Source organism: Silurus aristotelis, assembly GCF_946808225.1.
Source record: "Silurus aristotelis genome assembly, chromosome: 2".
Taxonomy (NCBI): Eukaryota; Metazoa; Chordata; class Actinopteri; order Siluriformes; family Siluridae; genus Silurus; species Silurus aristotelis.
The window spans coordinates 2819333-2840217 of NC_139575.1; the positions used below are offsets into that span (position 1 = coordinate 2819333).

At 41.7% G+C, this 20885-nt stretch overlaps 2 protein-coding genes across 6 annotated transcripts in view; one reads left to right on the forward strand and one right to left on the reverse strand.

Annotated features, from left to right (window-relative positions):
• Positions 1-9033, reverse strand: part of herc2 (HECT and RLD domain containing E3 ubiquitin protein ligase 2) — a 64757-nt gene extending 55724 nt beyond the window's left edge. For 4 of the 5 annotated variants that reach the window (XM_083562281.1, XM_083562280.1, XM_083562279.1 and 1 more), the window contains exons 1-10: positions 8886-9033; positions 6960-7071; positions 5624-5717; positions 5404-5538; positions 3618-3840; positions 3429-3529; positions 1147-1288; positions 932-1042; positions 626-797; positions 379-552 (exon numbers count right to left, since the gene is read on the reverse strand). In XM_083562281.1, the coding sequence (XP_083418407.1) occupies positions 379-552; positions 626-797; positions 932-1042; positions 1147-1288; positions 3429-3529; positions 3618-3840; positions 5404-5538; positions 5624-5717; positions 6960-7031 (1224 nt within the window). In that variant the 5' untranslated portion in view covers positions 7032-7071; positions 8886-9033. Of the gene's footprint in view, positions 1-352; positions 553-625; positions 798-931; positions 1043-1146; positions 1289-3428; positions 3530-3617; positions 3841-5403; positions 5539-5623; positions 5718-6959; positions 7072-8885 lie in introns of all 5 variants that reach the window. The other variant, XM_083562282.1, reaches the window with a different exon arrangement.
• A 2567-nt stretch (positions 9034-11600) lies between these two features.
• On the forward strand, positions 11601-19226 carry nipa1 (NIPA magnesium transporter 1). The gene is made up of 5 exons (XM_083564083.1): positions 11601-11824; positions 11923-11966; positions 17410-17500; positions 17971-18131; positions 18448-19226. Exons 1-5 carry the CDS (start codon positions 11700-11702, stop codon positions 18951-18953), a joined length of 927 nt encoding a protein of 308 aa, XP_083420209.1. The 5' UTR covers positions 11601-11699; the 3' UTR covers positions 18954-19226.
• Positions 19227-20885: the final 1659 nt, after the last annotated feature.

Below are 20885 nucleotides of genomic sequence, written 5' to 3' on the forward strand. Positions count from 1 at the left end.
AGGCGTGTTGGTCTCAAACAGAAGCGTGTTATTCTCATGTGCTGATTGAACAGTAATAGACAAAACAATACACACTGTATGGCCATAAGTTTTCAGACACCTAAACGTAAGGGCCAGTGTCCGCTTTTTCAGACATGTCCTTCCACACAGAGTCTTCATTTGCTCTCATAATGAGCTCCACTCCTCTGGGAAGATGTTGCACTAGATTTTGTGGAGATTAATCCATCCACGAAATGCTTCCAAAGACGTCCGATATAATGCATCTAAGACTTGTGGTATCGGTTTAGCTTAGAAGCACATATGGGTGGAAAAGTCGGGTGTCCCAATACTTTTGGTCATACCGAGTGTGTACAATTAGCAGAGTGGCAGGTGCGGTACCTTGCTGGAGGTGGGCGAGCTGCACGGCGGGGGGCTACAAGGCACGGAAAGGCGGTCCAGGTGAGCCATGATGACCACAGCCGTCTGCCTCAGGTCGATAGCCAGCTCGTTGTCCTGGGGCAGATTCAGGTAGCGCAGGAAACTCTCGTTCGGGCTCAGCGGGGCAGATAAAATCTGAAAGAACAACGAGGGTTTATAACCAGACAATAAGAAACGGACATTCTACAGATTTCATTTAAGTCCAGACCTCCAGCTCCTCCTCAGAGATAGGTTCTTCCTTGCTGCCGTGGATGTTCTGAAAGCGATGTAGCAGGGGCAATAAGGGGGCGCTGGTGCCCTGGCTGGAACGCTCATTATCCATCTCTCTAGTGCCTCTGTCCCACAGCCTCAGGAGCAAGAGCACAGCGGACAACAGCTGGCTGCAATCGGATGCAGATGTTACTGCGCAGTCATGTACATAATGTACGGCCAAAAGTATTTGGACAACCAACATACTTTTGTCCAGTGTATATTCATAGATATATTTGAAGCTTGTCGTGTACTTTGTTTGTACCTGAGCGTTCCTCTCTGAACAGCCAGCTCCAGGAGAATAGCCAGGGCCAGGTGCTGATCCTGCAGTGGAATGCCGGGAGGAGCTTTACCGATTCCGCCTCCGTGCACTTCACTGCTCCCAAGAGAAACAAATAAACAAATACAGCTTTTCTGTCATAAGTTAGAGCTAAACAAATAATGATACTGATAGACAGAATGCTATTCTGATCTATTTACCTGAGGAACTTGGTAGCTCTCTCGACAACCTCCAGCCACACGGAAGACACGGTGCTCTCGTCGTACAGCGTGGCCTCGGGGAGAGCACGCAGGGCATCCAGAGACTCCTGCAGCAGCTCACTGCACAGATCTGCGTCGTCTCCTAGAGGGGGGGGAGAGAAAAAGAGGTGTCAGTAATTATCTGGCAACCCTGGATCAACATATCTCTAGTAGCATTATTAAATCTAAAACACAGGGTGATTGAAGTGTGTCGTCATTTAAGAGCGAAAAAAATGGTTGGTAATGATCTGGCAAAACTTTATTAACACATCTTTAGTAGTATTATTAAATATGTAACAAGAATTAAACTACTTTGTCACCTATTGACCCAAAAAACTAAAAAAAATTGTAATTAAAAAAATATTTTTTTAATCTTTAATGATCTGGCAACCCCAAATCAACAGTTCACAGTAACACTATCAAACATGTAACATGGGAATTAAACTGTATCATCACCTAGGCATAAAAAAAAAGGGTATGTATTATCTGGCAACCCTGGATCAACACATCATTAAAAACATTATTAAACATAAAACACAAGGGAATTAAGTTGTTAATAATCTGATGAGCACACTGATGCATGCGTGTCTCCTGTCTCCTTTCTGAAGTGGTTTAGAGGTCCTTCATTTTCACCCTTTCCTTCTGTACCTCCCATGCTCACGTCATCTTTTGTTCAAGAGTCCATCTTTTCTTCAAGAGTCCATCAGTAAAATACTCCAGCTTGAAGCACTCAGCATTCACATTCCTCCTAAAGGTGTTCAATAAGGATATTCAGGATTCCCATTCCAAAGCAGATCTTCAAGGAGCTGCCTTTGTGCACAGGGGCATTGTCATGCTGAAACAGGTTTAAATCCCTGAGTTCAAGCAAAGGGAAAATGCTACCAAAAGCTTCCAAGGACGTCCTATAGAATTGGGTCTCCACAGTTTGGAGAAGAAGCACATAGGTTTGGAAAAAACTTGATGTCCAAATACTTTTGGTCACAGAGACTGTACGTTATGTAACTAGGGCTGTAAGAATTCCTCGAGAAATTAGAATACAAAAATCCATCAAGGGAAATTATTTCTCAGTTCTTCATTTAGTCCATTTAACTACACAGGGAGCGCCACGTTTCCCCACGGACCATTATTACTGACGCACCACCCGCTAAACTCCGGACCGCTATGGAGAGGTAAACACTTCAGAAGCCAGTTAAATGTTTTTTTTTTTTTTTGCCTAACTCCGGCTTCATTCCTCGCAATTCCGACTTCATTCCTCGCAATTCCGACTTCATTCCTCGCAATTCCGACTTCATTCCTCGCAATTCCGACTTCATACGCCAACGGCCTCAACGGAGCAAAGGAGGGAAACGACGAGGGGCGAGGATTCAGACTAAAGAAAACTACAAGGTTTCCAAAGTTTGGGATCATTTTAAACTGAAACAAAAAGGAACACACGGTACAGTGTGTTTACCGTTTTTAAAAATCATTTGAAATTGATTATATTTTTATTGATTTTTAATTAACATATTTGTATTTTGATGTAATTTGGCAATTAAATGCACTAAATGGGTTTCGTTTTCACAGGTTGCAATTTGAGCAATAAACATGTTAAGAGACTCGTCTTATTTTCTCTTGTATATTTAGTGTTGCTCTTTAAAAAAGACCTTCATATCCGATTACTCGATTAATCTCTGGAATAATCAGTAGAATACTCCATCAGTAAAATAATCGATAGCTGCAGCCCGAGATGCAATAGCAGTTATGTTTCTAGATTTTTAATGAACTAATGTACTGAAAAGAGGCTGAAGAACGAGGTGAACATCTGGAGAAGAAGATGGATAGTCATTCGATGTTCTTTATATTTTCAGAGAACTGAGTGCGAGACAGTTTCAGGAATAATGCTGTGTGTGTGTGTGTGTGTGTGTGTGTGTGTGTGTTTATGGCTCGGAGCTCAGGTTACAGAGCAGCTCTCAGGTTCTGAGCTCCAGAGCAGCCGGCTGGGTCCTGCCCGCTCCCCATGGACTGAAAAATCCCATCACATCCTCAGTCAGGAAAAAAAAAAAAGGAACGCTTTTCCGGTTTCAGACAGTAACAAAATTCCCAGCATTCATCTTCTGGTGCGTCTGATTATTTTTCTTCAGGGGCGGTATATTTTAGTAAACCCAGACAGACAGTGATTTAATAAAATAAGTAGTGTCTTAGTCACGAGTGCCTAAAATAAGAGATAAAACAGGAGGTGCAGAGGAGGTTGAGACGCTCCTTACCGGATCTCCAGGCTCGTCGGAGGAACGCGAAAGCGAAAGAAAGAGCAGCCCTGGAGCCGACTTGAGCCAGACCCTCCACTCCTTTACTCACAGGACGAGTGCTGCAGGAACACACAGGCACAGATGAAGGTCATGGACATTTTTTACGTCTTTCGGGACTGATCTTACTGTTTAGCGTACGCGTCACACCTCTTGTTATCGACGGTGGGCAGCGGAGGGCTGGGCGGAGTCTTCCAGCGGACTTTGTACTTCTCCTCCATCATGCTGTGGCTGAGGGAGATGAGGTAGCGCTCCAGGATTAGCAGCCGCTGGCTCAGACGCCGTGCAGACAGGGTGTTCTTAGATGTCTGGGCCGCCAGTTTCTGCTGGTCATCCACGAGAACCATGAGGCAGTCCTTCATCTCTCCTTCATCTGATCATCAGCACACACACAACACACACACGTTATCATCCGAGCGACTGAGATTTCAGACTTATACAGAAAAGAGCGCTGAGGATGGTTTGGAATTGTTTAAAGATGTGTACCGGCGACAGATCTCTTTATGGAATGAGGAACTGTAACCTCCTGGCAGAGGCAACAATGTTACATCTAGGTTTTAATTCATTATTGACGTATTATAACTATAATAATCAAAATTGTGACCTGGAAACAGATTCAGAATGAGAATTACCTATTTTAATAACCACACTTAATAAATATTCATGAAATGCAAATCAGAAACGAGCCCAGTTCAAAACAAACTCCACCCATTTTAATCACACTTTCAAAAGAAAAACGAAACACGAGCGTGTAAAATTACGGGGACGGACCATGTTTACTCCTAAGGAGCGTTCCTGTAGATTTGGACACGCCCCTTGGGGCGGGGCATAAACATTCTAAACAGCATTTGGAATAATTTTCCTAAAAAAACGTCATTTATTTTTTAATAGTTTTATGGATGCTTGTATGATCATACACATGATTTAAGTTGTACTTTAGGTAGGTTCCAGATCGGACTGTTCTGTTTGGTTCTCTGTAGATCGGAGGAAAAACATGTTACGCAACGAGCGAACAAAAACACGACGTGTTTATTGAGCTTTCCAGCATGTGATGAATACGGGGGGTGGTGCAATGCTTTTCCATCAGCGTGGACTTATCAGCCCTGAGCAGGAGAGCAGCTCCACCCCAACACACACACACACACACACACACACAGCAGGGTAAAAATAACTGTCCCTCACACAGTTACCCGAGCTTGACAAACTTCACGTGTATGAGGCTTTAAACTCACACACACACACACACACACACACACACAGATTAGATGTGTTAAGTCTGCATGAGATGGAGTAAGTCACGTGTATCCTAAACTGAATCCTGAGCCACGTTAGAACATCATGACTTGACACTCTACAGTGTTCTGTAAAGTTTAAAACACTTCAGATGAAAATGCAACACACACACACACACACACACACACACACACACACACACACACACACACACACACAATCTATCCATCGCTCTCTCTCTCTATCCATCTTTTTCTATTTCTCTCAATCTAGTGATCCCTATCTAGGCCTCTATCCATCTCTCTCTTTCTAGTTCTCGCTCTACCTCTAATTAATAATCTCTCCGTTTAAATCTATCTTTCATAGTTATTTTTTTCTACAGCTCTCGCTCTCTTTATTTCCATCTATCCATCCATCCATATCTCTATTCTTATTATATATATTTCTATCTCTCCACCTCTTTCGTTCTAGATCAACATTTTCTTATCCATCATTCTCTCCATGTATAGCTCTCAATTTCTTACTTTATTCCAATTTCTATCTATTGATCTCTCTCTCTCTCTCTCTCTCTCTCTCTCTCTCTCTCTCTCTCTCTCTCTCTCTATCATTCTCTCTCTATAGTTTTATTGAAAACTGAAATCTGAATTTGGGATTTGAAATGGATTTTGATATAATCAGATTAATTATGGTAAACTCCGCCCACCTGGCTGCCTTCCCCAATCCCACGTCTCGATAATGGAATGATGGATGGATGATGAAAACGACTCCTCCTCCTCTTTCTTCTCTTTGTCGTTGGACTCGTCCTTCTTCTGAACGCCGGGACAATCCGCAGAGTCCTCTGAAGACGAGAAGTATTTACAAACATTATACAACATACATAAATACAAATATATAATAAATATAAATCTCCGTATCGGTGATACCCGGATAGGCGGATTCCTCACGGTTGAAGACGATCTCTTCGTCTTTAACCATCTCGTTCCACATCTCGCTCAGGCCTTCGGAAGAAAATACGCGCTGCGTAGGGGGGGATTTATAAAAATAGGGCAATCTTTAATAAAGATACACTTCAAAGTATTACATTAGCTAAATAATATAACCAGAGTTAAAATATCTTTCATTTTTTCCTTCATTAGATCCGATCCTCCAGATTCCGTCAGAGAAATGAGAAAGTATATACAGTGAGCAGAGCCTGTGAAGCTCTGAGGGACTAGATAAGATAACTCATACAGAATTAAAAATATAAACCGGTTCTTGGTCTTCCTCTTTTACTTCTTTCTGGTGTCTCCATCCTCAGTATTCTCCTACTGATATACCCCATGTCCCTCCTCCGCACATGTCCAAACCATCTCAATCTCACCTCCCTCACCTTGTCTCCAAAACGTCCTACATGCGCTGTCCCTCTAATAAACTCATTTCTAATCCTGTCCATTCTCATCACTCCCAACGAACATCTCAACATCTTCAGCTCTGCTCCTTTAAAATACATGTTCACCACTGCCATCTCCACGTCCACATTCCTCTCTTTAAATCCATACCCACCATCACCTCCTCATCACCTCTGTTCCCTTCACCTACATGACCAATAAAGTCTCCAATCACCAATCGTTCATTCCTAGGTCGACCTTCTACCACTTCATCTCACAACCCACTTGTGGAGCATAAACACTGATGACATTTATCATCACGACGTCAACTTCCAGCTTCACGATCATCACCCTATCAGAAACTCTCTTCACCTCCACTACACTCTTACTGTACTCTTCCTTCAGAATCACCCCTACACCATTTCTCTTTCCATCCACACCATGATAGAACAGTTTAAACACCTCCAATGTTCCTGGCCTTACTCCCTTTCAACTTGGTCTCCTGAACACACAACATCTCTACCTTTCTCCTCTCCATCATATCAGCTAACTCTCTCCCTTTACCAGTCACAGTACCAACATTTACAGTACCAACCTGAACCTCCACTCTCCTCCACTTCTCCTTTCCCTGCCGTCTCTGTAGACGTCTTCCTCCTCTCCTTCTCCTCCTTCAGCCAACAGTAGCACAATTTACCCTGTTGTTAATGATACCTGTGGTGGTCGTTGGTAACCCGGGCCTCGACCGATCAGCAATTAAATTCTGATTCCTGATTCGCGTATTTGATTTGGCGCATGATTTACTCTGGATGTCCTTCATAACACAAACCTCCACATTTATCTGACTCACGATTACTCATAATAATAAAAAGCAGGTGTGAGAATACACCTTTACCTGCAAATCGATCTTCAGCCATTTGTCATGAAATCGCAGCTGAGCGTCGAGGTAAAAAGAAGGAGACGGCATCCTTTCTTCTTTTCTCTCCAGACTGCAAAAGCAGCCTCCCCTACAAACCCACAAATACATAAATAAATAAATACATGCTTTATATTACATTTATACACAAATTATAATCAAATTATGTGACAGTAATAAATAAAAATATATTCACAAAGATTTACAGATTAGATGGGACGGCTGCTCATAATTTAATAACTATTTAAAAATAATTGTATTATGCATAAATAAAATTTACTACAGAATAAATGAAATTTTCATGGCAAACACGATTATTTAATAAGTCATAATAATTATGTACAAAAAAAATAATTTATTATTTAAATCACAAAATAAAAACCGTATAAATAAATAAATAAATAAATCCATCCATCCATCCATCCATCCATCCATCTTCTCCCGCTTATCCGAAATAAATAAATAAATAAATAAATAAATAAAATGGGATTCATTAAATTTTCCATTAAAAAAATAAATAAAAAAAATTAATTTATTTATTCCATCCATAGAGTATAAACCCGTCCCCTGTCCCTCCCGTTCCCGTCTCTGACAGGTGACAGTTTCTCTGTATACAGATTTTCACTGGATTTTGATGATCCAGAATCTGGAAATGTGGAAGCAGATGGTTTCTGTACATGCAGTCAAACATCATCAACCACAAGCATTTTTTTTTGTTGGTAAAAATGTGAGATGTCGGAACATCTAAGAGGATCCTCCACAACTGTTAAACTAAATAAAATAATAAAAATGTTTGTCTATATGTGTATATGTTCCATGAATTTACTGACTATTTATAATAAATAAACATTAAAATAAATAAATAAATAATTGTCAAAAACCATTGAATAAATAAAATAAAGAATAGGTAAAATAAATAAGTATGCAAATAAATAAAGATTGATCAACGACTGACGAGGAACAAAGTCAATAAAAAATACACAATAAATAATTAAACGTCGAGAATGAATCATTCGTAAAGAAACGAGAAAAATACCTAAACAAAAATAGCAAATAAATAATATAAAAGTAAATAAACCAATGAGGAACGGAGTAAAAAAAAAAAAAAAGACTAAATAAATAAAAAAAAAAAGTAAATAAAAAAAAATTATAAAAAAATTATTTAAAAAAAAAATAAAAATCCATTAAATTGTTCCTGATCTTAGACATTCTTCAGTCTGAGAATCAGCAGACGGAGGTTTTAATTCCATCTCATTTTACTGAGAAAACAGAGTTTTTTATTTTTATTTTTTATTGGATTGCATTAATTAGAAACTTCCAACTCGAAATTGATTTTTTTAACTCGAATAATTCTGTATTCGAGTCACATGCATGAGGATTAGAGTGAGTTATTTAGGGTAAGTTGTTACATTCTGAGAGACAGGGTGAAGGATCTGAAGTCAAGGCTTCATCCTGACAGTCTGGGTGATGGTGGTGATGATGGTGATGATGGAGATGGAGATGGAGATATTATCAAATAAAATACCATAGTATTCAGGACAGCTATACAAATAAACTTGACTTGACTTGACTTGACTATAACTCCAGGCTGGAATGTGGTGCTAACTGCTGGTTATAAAAGCAGAAACCTGCAGTGAAGAGAATGAAATGAGGAGTTTCTGGAGGAGCTTCTTGATAAAGAGGAGGAAGAGGAGGAGGAAGAGGAGGAGGAGGTGCTCGTGAGCTCTGTGTTTGTTACTGTGCAGTATTAGCATGCTAGCTACCCGGCTAAGCGCCGCTGTACCAGAGGACATCTCTAACCCGCTCTGACAGCGAGCCTTCATCGCGTCAACACCTTCATTTCAACCCAACCGAAAGATTTTATTCATATTTATAGATATGTGAATCATAAACAGCGCTCTGTACCTCGGCGGGTTTCTTCTAGCAGTCCTGCTTCCTCTCCGCTCCCCTTCACCCGCTCAGCTGCTGCTCCTGCTGCTGCAGTTTAACCTCCGCCATCTTGTGTGATGACTGACAGCGCCGGCAGCCAATCAGATTGTGTGTGCGGTTCGGGCTGACAGAGGGCGGGGCTTAGATGGAATCCTATGTGTGACTGTGTGTATTCAGAGTGTGTGTGTATATGCAGTGGTGAAGTGAACAACACTGATGATCTCTTCATCATTTGCACATGTTAGTGTGTGGATTTATTTATTAGGCAACAAGGGAACATTTTGTCCTCAAAGTTGATGTTAGAAGCAGGAAAAATTGGTAAGCGTTAGGATTTGACAAATTGTGACGACTAGACGTCTGGGTCAGAGCATCTCCAAACAGATCTTGTGGGATGGTACTGATCTGCAGTGGTCAGAATCTATCAAAAGTGCTCCAAGGAAGAAACAGTGGTGATCCGGCGACAGGGTCACGAGTGGCCCGTGAGGAGTGAAGGAGGGTCCTTGTGGACCTGACCAACAATTCCATTACTTTTTATTTGTATAGCGCTTTTTTTTTTTGTTGAATTGACAGAGAGAGAGACATGAATTAAGGATTCTAACTACCAACTAAAACAACCCCAGATCATAACAGAGCCCCCACAGATCTGTACAGCAGGCATATGCATTAGGCCCATCATTATAGAACAGGTCGACTCTTTCAGACCCTTATTCCTGCTTCTTATAAAAAGTGTTAGCTCAGCGATTAAGGCTTTAAGTCACTGAAGGTTGAGGGATCAAGCCACTAGTATATATTTTACCTATTTGAATTAAACTCCAGATCAGCTGTAGAGCTGCAGAGAAAACCTGTGGCATCAATTTGACAGGATTTCATCTCAAAGCTTTTCAGGAGCACGGTTTCTTCATAATCTATATATTTTAAATGACCTCAAAAATTTCAAGATTCAAGAGTTCATTGTCAAATGTACAGGAAACAGTGTGATACACTATACAATCAAATCCTACTCTGTGTATCCTCACAGTAAGCACGCACGCACGCACGCACGCACACACACACACACACACACACACACACACACACACACACACACACACACACACCTTGTCTAAAAAATATTGAAACAAATATTGCCATTTATTTGATAAATGTGTATAATGTTCAATCATGTCATTGGAAGACGTTTGGGCGAAGCAAAAAAATAATACAAATACTGATCATGCCCACATGATTACATTCTCCACCTACTTTTACAGTACATACAAAGACTTCTTCTTCTTCTTTCAGCTTCTCCCATTAGGGGGCGCCACAGCAAATCATCCGTCTCCATCCCCCCCTGTCCTCTACATCTGCCTCTTTTACACCAACTACCTGCATGTCTTCCCTCACCACATCCATAAACCTCCTCCTTGTTCTTCTTCTTTTCCTCCTTCCTGATGTCTCCATCCTCAGCATCTCCTACTGATATACCCCATGTTCCTCCTCTGCACATGTCCAAACCATCTCAATCTCACCTCCCTCACCTTGTCTCCAAAACGTCCTACATGCGCTGTCCCTCTAATAAACTCATTTCTAATCCTGTCCATCGTCATCACTCCTAATGAACATCTAAACATCTTCAGCTCTGCTACCTCCAGCTCCACCTCCTGTCTTTTACTCAATGCCACTGTCTTTAAACCATACAACATCTCAGGTCTCACCACAGTCCTGTAAACTTTCCCTTTCACTCTCACAGATACTCTTCTGTCACAAATCACTCCTGCTATCACTCTTCTCCACCCACTCCACCCTGCCTGCACTCTTTTCCTCACTTCTCTAACACACTCTCCATTACTTTTTGCACTTTTGACCCCAGGTACCTGAACTCCTCCACCTTCTCCACCTCTTCTCCCTGCAACCGCATCCCTTCACTGCCCTCCCTCTCATTCACACACATGTACTCTGTCTTACTCCTACTGACTTTCATTCCACTTCTCTCCAGCGTGTACCTCCACCTCTCCAGGATCTTCTCCACCCGCTTTCCTACTCTCACTACAAATCACAATATCATCCGCAGACATCATAGTCCATGGAGACTCCTGTCTGACCTCGTACTTCAACCTGTCCATCACCACTGCAAACAGGAAAGGGCTCAGGGCCGATCCTTGATGCAGTCCAACCTCCACTTTGAACCAGTCTGTCGTTCCTACTGCACACTTCACTGCTGTCACACTGTCCTCATACATGTCCTGCACCACCCTCACATACTTCTCTGACACACCAGACTTACTCATACAATACCACAACTCCTCTCTCCACCCTGTCGTACGCTTTCTCTACATCCACAAACACACAATGCAACTCCTTCTGACCTTCTCTATACTTCTCCATCAACATTCTCAAAGCAAATAATGCATCTGTGGTGCTCTTCCTCGGCATGAAACCATACTGTTACTCACAGATGGTCACCTCTTCTCTCAGCCTGGCTTCCACTACTCTTTCCCATAACTTCATGGTGTGACTGATCAACTTTATACACCTGTAGTTACTGCAGGTCTGCACATCTCCCTTATTATTAAAGATCAGTACCAGCAAACTCCTTCTCCATTCCAACAACTTGTAACGACAAACACGCACCTGTTTATTTATATCTTAACCCCGCCTCCTGCGTTTTGGGCTCTACACCAATCAGAATTTACTTCCGGGATGTCTTTATCGGTTGAATCCGGAAGTGTTTATTGAAAAATCGTCTACTTTTAAATCGATTACTTTCACACGTTAATAAAACTGAATTAAAAAGATTTAAACGCCAGTTTGATGGAGGGAAACTCAACTTCATCGCTGGTCTGTGGTGTAGGAATCGCTGTCGTGTCCAGTTTCATTAATGGCTCCACGTTTGTGCTGCAGAAAAAGGGAATTTTACGGTCTCGGAAAGCCGGCAAGTGCTTTAATCCAGTACATTTTAGACTTTAACTGATCCAAAAACCCCTGTCAGATATCAGGATACACATTCTCTATCATCTTTCATTGTTACAGGTAGGACTTACCTGTCTGACTGTGTGTGGTGGACTGGAACACTGGCGAGTAAGATTATACTTTAATTTATAATTATATATATATGTGTCTTACATCATTTAAAATCCACTAATATCATGCAAATGTCCTTTTTGTATCTTCTACAAATGATCTCAGATGTTGAGATATTATATGAGTTGCTCAGTAGCTCCTGGTTCCATAATCTCACCTGACTGTATAAGACTGTAGAAAGATCATCAGTCATAATCACACACTCCAGTGCTCATGTTAGTTCTCACTCTCCAGTGTTCTGTAGTGTTTAAAGACTATAATCACACTCTTGATGTCACCCGAATGAGGATGAGGTTCTGCTTTTGAGTCTGGTTCCTCTCTTCCTCAGAACATCTAAAGGGAGTTTTTCCTTCACCACAGTCTCCATGGCTGCTCATCAGGGATAAGACACACAACATTGTCCATTGTGAAAAGTGCCATAGAAATAAACTTGACTTGACCTTGAAGCTGTAAAGAACAATAGACCAAGCTGTGTTTGTGCATAAAATCAATGTTCTGGATTATTTACACAGTCTGGAGTGATCGTGTTTGCATAATAGTTGAATATGAGAAAAAATATCATCATCCTCTTATTTGTAGTGCTGTAGAATTCTCAAATCTGATTGGCCAGAAGGTGTTGATTTGTCATATTGACATGGAAATGCCTTTGTTGTGTAAGAAGTCATTTACATTAACGGCATTTGGCAGAAGCCCTTATCCAGAGCGACTTACAACTGAGGGTTAAGGGCTTCCTGGTGGCAGGATCTGAACTTGTGACCTTTCAATCCAAAGTCCAACGTCTTTATCACTGAGCTCCCACTTCCTCAGTGTGAGAGGTGAAGCTTCACGTTTTCCAGCAGCTTTATTCAGTCTCTGTAACATGACATTTGAAGAAAAAAGAGCCTGGTGAAGGAATTACTGTTCAACTGCTACGTTTCAGAGCATTAAAATGTAACAGTAAACGGATAAAGGTGGTATGATGGTTTATCAGGTAGCTTTGCTGCATCTGATCTTCAGGGTTTGAGTTATTTTTTCATGTACGATGATGACACTCTTATCCAGAGCAACTTACATACGATTATCTCATTTATACCACTGAGCAGTTGAAGGTTTTGCCCTGGCTCAAAAGCCCAACAGTGGCAACTTAGTAGTGGTGGTGGGATTTGAACTTCTTCTTCTTCTTCTTCTTCTTCTTTCGGCTGCTCCCATTAGGGGTCGCCACAGCGGATCATCCGTCTCCATACCACCCTGTCCTCTACATCTGCCTCTTTCACACCAACTACCTGCATGTCTTCCCTTACCACATCCATAAACCTCCTCCTTGGCCTTCCTCTTTTCCTCCTACCTGGTGTCTCCATCTTCAGCATTTTTCTACCAATATAATTCATGTCCCTTCTCTGCACATGTCCAAACCATCTCAATCTCGCCTCCCTCACCTTGTCACCAAAACATCCTACATGTGCTGTCCCTCTAATAAACTCATTTCTAATCTTGTCCATCGTCGTCACTCCCAACGAAAACCTTAACATTTTCAGCTCTGCTACCTCCAGCTCCACCTCCTGTCTTTTACTCAATGCCACTGTCTCTAATCCATACAACATCGCAGGTCTCACCACAGTCCTATAAACTTTCCCTTTCATTCTTGCAGATACCCTACTATCACAAATCACTCCTGTCACTCTTCTCCACCCACTCCACCCTGCCTGCACTCTTTTCTTTACTTCTCTAACACACTCTCCATTACTTTGCACTGTTGACCCCAGGTACCTGAACTCCTCCACCTTCTCCACCTCTTCTCCCTGCAACCGCATCACTCCACTGCCCTCCCGCTCATTCACACACATGTACTCTGTCTTACTCCTACTGACTTTCATTCCCCTTCTCTCAAGCGCATATCTCCACCTCTCCAGGCTCTTCTCAACCTGCTCTCTACTCTCACCACAAATCACAATATCATCTGCAAACATCATAGTCCAGGGAGACTCCTGTCTGACCTCGTCCGTCAACCTGTCCATCACCACTGCAAACAGGAAAGGGCTCAGGGCCGATCCTTGATGCAGTCCAACCTTCACCCTGAACCAGTCTGTCGTACCTACTGCACACTTCACTGCCGTCACACTGTCCTCATACATGTCCTGCACCACCCTCACATACTTCTCTGGCACACCTGACTTCCTCATACAATACCACAACTCCTCTCTCGGCACCCTGTCGTACGCTTTCTCTAAATCCACAAATACACAATGCAGCTCCTTCTGTCCTTCTCTATACTTCTCCATCAACATCCTCAAAGCAAATAAGGCATCTGTGGTGCTCTTCCTCGGCATGAAACCATACTGTTGCTCACAGATGGTCACCTCTTCTCTCAGCCTGGCTTCCACTACTCTTTCCCATAACTTCATGGTGTGACTGATCAACTTAATTCCCCTGTAGTTACTGCAGGTCTGCACATCTCCCTTATGCTTAAAGATCGGTACCAGCACACTCCTTCTCCATTCCTCAGGCATCCTCTCCCCTTCCAGAATTCTGTTAAACAATCTGGTTAAAAACTCCACTGCCATCTCTCCTAAACATCTCCACGCTTCTACCGGTATGTCATCTGGTCCAACCGACTTTCCATTCTTCATCCTCTTAATCGCTGCTCTCACTTCCTCCTTACTAATCCTATCTACATCCTGCTTCACCAACTCCACATCCTCCAATCTTCTCTCTCTCTGATTTTCCTCATTCATCAGCTGCTCAAAATACTCCCTCCATCTTCTCAACACACTCTCCTCACTAGTCAACACATTTCCCTCTCCATCCTTTATTGCTCTAACTTGCAGTACATCCTTCCCAGCTCGGTCCCTCTGCCTGGCCAATCGGTATAAATCCTTTTCTCCTTCCTTAGTGTCCAACCTCTTATACAGCTCCTCATATGCCTTTTCCTTGGCTTTCGCCACATCCCTCTTCACCTGCTGCCGCATCTCCTTGTACTCCTGCCTACTTTTCTCATCACTCTGTCGATCCCACTTCTGTTTTGCCAACCTCTTTCCCTTAATGCTCTCCTGCACTTCCTCATTCCACCACCACGTCTCCTTGTCTTGCTTTCTATTTCCAGATGTCACACCAAGTACTTTTCTAGCTGCCTTCCTCATCACTCCTGCAGTAGTTACCCAATCATCCGGCACCTCTTCACCACCACCAAGCCCCTGTCTGACCTCTTCCCTGAACCTCACACTACACTCTTCCTCCTTCAGTTTCCACCATCTTATTCTTCTTTCAAACCTTACTTTCCTCCTCTTTTTCTTCGCCTCCAAAACCATCCTACAGACCACCATCCGATGCTGTCTAGCTACACTGTCCCCCGCCAACACCTTACAGTCTCCAATCTCCTTCAGGTTGCATCTCCTACACAGAACATAATCCACCTGTGTGCACCTTCCTCCACTCTTATACGTCACCCTATGATCCTCCTTCTTCTTAACATACGTGTTCACCACTGCCATTTCCATCCTTTTTGCAAAATCTACCACCATCTGCCCTTCCACATTCCTCTCCTTAAAACCATACCTACCCATCACCTCCTCATCACCTCTGTTCCCTTCACCTACATGCCCATTAAAGTCTGCCCCAATCGCCAATCGTTCTTTCCTAGGTACACCATCTACCACTTCATCTAATTCACTCCAGAATCTTTCCTTCTCCTCCATCTCACAGCCAACTTGTGGAGCATAGGCACTGATGACATTTATCATCATCCCTTCAACTTCCACCTTCACGATCATCACCCTGTCAGAAACTCTCTTCACCTCCACTACACTCTTACTGTACGCTTCCTTCAGAATCACCCCTACACCATTTCTCTTTCCATCCACACCATGATAGAACAGTTTAAATCCACCTCCAATGTTCCTGGCCTTACTCCCTTTCCACTTGGTCTCCTGAACACACAACATATCTACCTTTCTCCTCTCCATCATATCAGCTATCTCTCTCCCTTTACCCGTCATAGTACCAACATTTAAAGTACCAACCCGAACCTCTACTCTCCTACACTGCTCCTTTTCCTGCCGTCTCTGTAGACGTCTTCCTCCTCTCCTTCTCCTCCTTCGGCCAACAGTAGCCCAATTTCCACCGGTACCCTGTCGGCTAACGATACCTGTGGCGGTCGTTGTTAACCCGGGCCTCGACCGATCCGGTATGAAATTCTCATTTGTGATCCGCATATTTGATTTGGCACATGTTTTACGCTGGATGCCCTTCCTAACGCAACCCTCCCCATTTACCCGGGCTTGGGACCGGCACTAAGAGTGCACTGGCTTGTGCCCCCCTAATGGCTGGGTTGGTGGGATTTGAACTTATGACCTTTTAATCATAAGTTCAAACCTTCTGATTTCTCCAGACCCCTAAAGCCATGATGTAGGTAGATATGTGATTCTATTATTACCCTAAAGCCCTAAATCTGTTACCCTGTAAATCCTCTCACTTCTATGGCCGTCATGTTTCTATTCTGTTATCACAACCCGGGTTATGTTAGTCTTGTTATGGCAACCCTAATTACACTATTGTTATTGTGTCCCCCCTTATCTACGGAAGCCCTGGCCCACGCTGAAGACATGTCATTGTCGAATGCAAAAACAAAATAACTAATTAGAAAACAAAATAACGAATGCAAAAACAAAATAACGAATGCGATAACCAATAATCGGTAAGTGTTTCATTCACACACTATACCTCCCTTTTCCGCTGAATCGTCGTTGTGTTTTTGAATTTCATTTTATTTTCAGATTTGTTCATGTGTTTGGCACTTCTCAGCCACCGTACAATTCCCTTGAATCCCTGTGTTCACCATGTTACCTTTAGGTCGACCCTGTTACCATATGTCCACTGTGTTATATCAACTTATTTACCCTTATGTCAACATTCTATGTTTAATAAATCATTACCAGTTGGTGTCTATAAAGGTGTGTGTGTGTGTGTGTGTGTGTGTGTGTGTGTGTGTGTGTGTGTGTGCGCGCGCATGGTGCTCTACAATGAATTGGGATACACTTTGATTGAAGTTGATGAACTTTGATTATCCTGGAATACACCCTGAAACAAAAACCAAAAAAATGTATATCAAAATGATCTCATGTTATGGGGAGAAAAAAAACACAATCACATGATGCAATAAAAGTATTTGATCTTCTGTGCATTTTTAGTATTAGTTTGATTATAAATGTATTTAATTGATGTGTTTTCTTTAATCCAGAGCAGTTTGTACATACAGTAATAAACACGATCAACACTGTTTATTGTTTATAAGATCTTTAAATCTGGGGAGAAAAGGATTACGTCCACACTGACCAATTAATATTTACTTATTTTTACTTTTCAGTGCCTTTGATACCTGAGAAACATGAAAACATTTCACATGAAATCTTCCTGAAATAAAGACAACAAATATATATTTATAGTCCCTTGATTTTCTTCTCTTCAGTGATCGTGGGTCAGATTGGGAATTTGTTAGCACACAACGCCGCTCCGGCCGTGTTAGTGACTCCACTCGGAGCGCTTGGGGTTCTGTTCGGGTGAGTTTACAATTATTCCCATTTAAACCTGTGCTGAAATACCCCACACTTCACTCAACAACAGAGATGTGAGCAGTGTACGAGATTTCCTGATGATCAGAAGAAAAAAAAAAGAAGAAAGAATTTAATTCATAATTTTCTTATATTGACTCTGTTTTTTATATAAAAATATAAAACAATTATAATCATTTTTATGTTTTTTTTTTCCTTTTTTCTTCTTAATTTTGTGGGGTTTTTTTGTTTTTTGTTTTTTTTACAAAAATGATATATGACATCCAAATGAATGGATTATAAATTTTTGGGAAAAAAAATCCAAAATGTATTTCTTTTTATTTCTTTATTTTCTGTTAAATAAAATAAAGATTGTCCTAAGCTGTGGTATAAATGAGGTAATGCCGTCTATATGTTGATGGTGTGTGATGATGATGATGATAATGATGATGACGATGATGGACTTTGTGGTTCCTCAGAACTATCCTGGCATCATGGCTCCTCCAGGAGCGGTTGGAGCTTCTGGGTAAACTGGGTTGTGTTTTGTGTTGCTGTGGATCTGTGATTCTCATAATTCACTCCCCGAAGTCCCACAGCGTGGCGTCAAGGGTGGAGTTCCAGGAGAGACTTCTGGACCCAGGTATCCCAATCTCACACACACACACACACACACACACACACACACACAGCCTGGGTACTGAGGTCTACTACTGGACACTGTGGAACACTATTCAATCTCATCTCATTAGCATGGTGTTCTATTGTCGACTATTTTTCCCTCATGTCCACCCTGTTACATTTATATCCACCCTGTTACCCCCATTACCCTTATATTCACCCGGTTACTATTATATCCACCCTCATATCCACCCCGTTACCACTTATGTCACCCCTTACACTTTTGTGTTAATACTGTTGATCAGATCAATGACATTTTATCTGTCGTTATATTTCAGTGTTTCTGAGCTACATCACCCTGGTGCTCCTGCTGTTGCTGCTGCTGATTTTCTGGCTCTCTTCAGCGTACGGAAAGTCCAACATCATGGTGTACGTGGGAATCTGTTCCCTGTTGGGAAGCTTCACGGTGCCGAGCTGTAAAGGCCTGGGTCTGGCTGCGAAGGAGGCGTTCGGCAGAGACCCGTCTCCCGATAACGGGGCTCTGTTCCTTTTCCTGTGCTTGCTGGGAATTCTCCTCATCAGCATCCTCACCCAGTTCACCTTCATCAACAGAGCCTTGGAGAGCTTCAGCTCCAACGTTTTCGAGGCGGTGTATTACGTCACGTTCACGTCCTCGGTCATCCTCGCTACTGCCATCTTGTTTAGAGAGTGGGAATCGCTCGGAACTCTGGACTGTTTGGGGATTTTATGTGGATTCGCTACAATAGCAGTGGGAGTGACGTTGTTACGCATATCTCAGGATGCCGTGCTCACGTGGACTTCGCCCAAAAACAAAGAGGCCTAGTTTATCATTTTTAATGACGCATTTCTCCTCAGCTCTTCAACATTTCACCTGCTCATTTCAGCTATTTTTCACTCAACAGTGTTATGGCACAGCACCCCCTGCTGGTCATGGTGTATTAAATACATACATACATGCACGCGCGCACACACACACACACACACACACACACACACACACACACACACACACACACACACACACACACTTCCCTCTATAAAAAAAAGTTTTTGGATTCTAACCTGTGATTAATAAAACAATAAGTTTAGCTCATTATCCTTATGTCACTATTATTACCCTTATGTCACTCTCATTACCCTTTTGTCACTCTCATTACCCTTATGTCACTCTCATTACCCTTATGTCACTCTTATAACCCTTATGTGACTCTCCTTGCCCTTGTGTCGCTTCCGTTACCATGGTGTCACTCCAGTTACCCCTATGTCAGTCCTGTTACTCTTATGTTGCTTCAGTTACCTTATGTCACTTTAGTTACCTTTATGCTTCTCCTGTAACTATGATTTCACTCTTATTACCCTTATGTCACTCCCATAACCCTTATGTCAATTCTATAACACATAAGGGTAACATCCGTTACCCTTATGTCGCTTCCGTCACCCTTATGTCTCTCCTGTTACTCTTATAACAATCCCGTGACCCTTATGTCAATTCCGTTATTTTTGTGCTCTTTCCGTTACCCTCGTCATTCCAGTCACGCTTATGTCTCTCTCGTTACCCCTACGTCAATCTTGTTACCTATCTCTTTCTTTAATTACCCGTATGTCACTCTTGTTATGCTTATACCACTCTAATTACCCATGTCACTCCCATAACTATTATTTTAATCCTGTTACACTTATGTTGTGCTGTTCAACACAACTGATCCTCAACCCGACATTAATATTAATATAAAATATACAGATGTGTATGATTAATAATGCCTGGTTGGACTTTGGATCTTGAGGTTGTGAGTTCAAATCCCAGCCACATCAAGCTGCAATTTCTGGGCCCCTGAGCAAGGCCCTTAACCCCATCACTGCTCAGTTGTATAAATGAGATAAATGTAAGTCGTTCTGAATAAGGGTGTCTGCCAAATACTATAATTATAAATGCAAGATTTAAAAAAATAATATTAAAGTATTAAAACTGAACAGAAGCTCCTGTGAAACCACACTCACCAAACATACACCCCCCCCCCACCCCCCACCCCCCGAGTGTATTGTACACTGTCTGTCATTAAACTCTGAATCTTCAGTCTTCTGATGGACAATAGTGCTGTGTAGTGAGGAATGTGGAGCTGTGAGCGATAAGCCCAGAGTCCTATATGTTCTGAAAGATCAGTATTCAGTCTGAAGATAACCATCAACAAGAGTTCATCCAGATGTCATCATTCATGTGAGTGGGTTTCTTCAGACTGTTACACATTTAGAGCTCAGGAGAATAAACTGGGTGTATTTTTATACTCTGAGGATTATTTCTATTTTAATTCTAATGTGTGGGACACTAAAAAAAGATATTATTTTAGTTGTTAATAAACAAAATGACAAGAAATCTAGTTTATACCATGAATGAAAAAATCTACATTCCTAATTGTGCCACAAAATACTTTTTTTTTATTAAGTATAAAATCGCTGCTTATCAATCCCTTAAAAATGCCGTCGTTTTAACAAATGGACTATATTTCATTCATTTATTTATTTATTTATATCGATCTACTGTCTGACAAAGACTTAAATGAATTTATGATTTTTTAAGACTGATTGTGTGCATTAATAATTGTATATTTAACACTGAACTTAATGCAGTAAATAAATGAATAAAGGCATAAACAGGACCAGACGTCTCGTTTTTTATGTCGCGTTATTTATTATTTCTGTTTTTTGAGACGCATGTATGTTCCTTCTGTTTAGGTAAAAGGCAAAAACACACAAGAAT

What these genes read in the sequence shown, in the direction of transcription:
- nipa1 (XM_083564083.1), top strand. Translation starts at nt 11,700, where the DNA reads ATGGAGGGAAACTCAACTTCATCGCTGGTCTGTGGTGTAGGAATCGCT. An exon ending in GTGGACTGGAACACTGGCGA is followed by an intron (nt 11,967 to 17,409) that starts GTAAGATTATAC and finishes TCTTCTCTTCAG; the next exon opens with TGATCGTGGGTCAGATTGGG. An exon ending in GCGCTTGGGGTTCTGTTCGG is followed by an intron (nt 17,501 to 17,970) that starts GTGAGTTTACAA and finishes GTGGTTCCTCAG; the next exon opens with AACTATCCTGGCATCATGGC.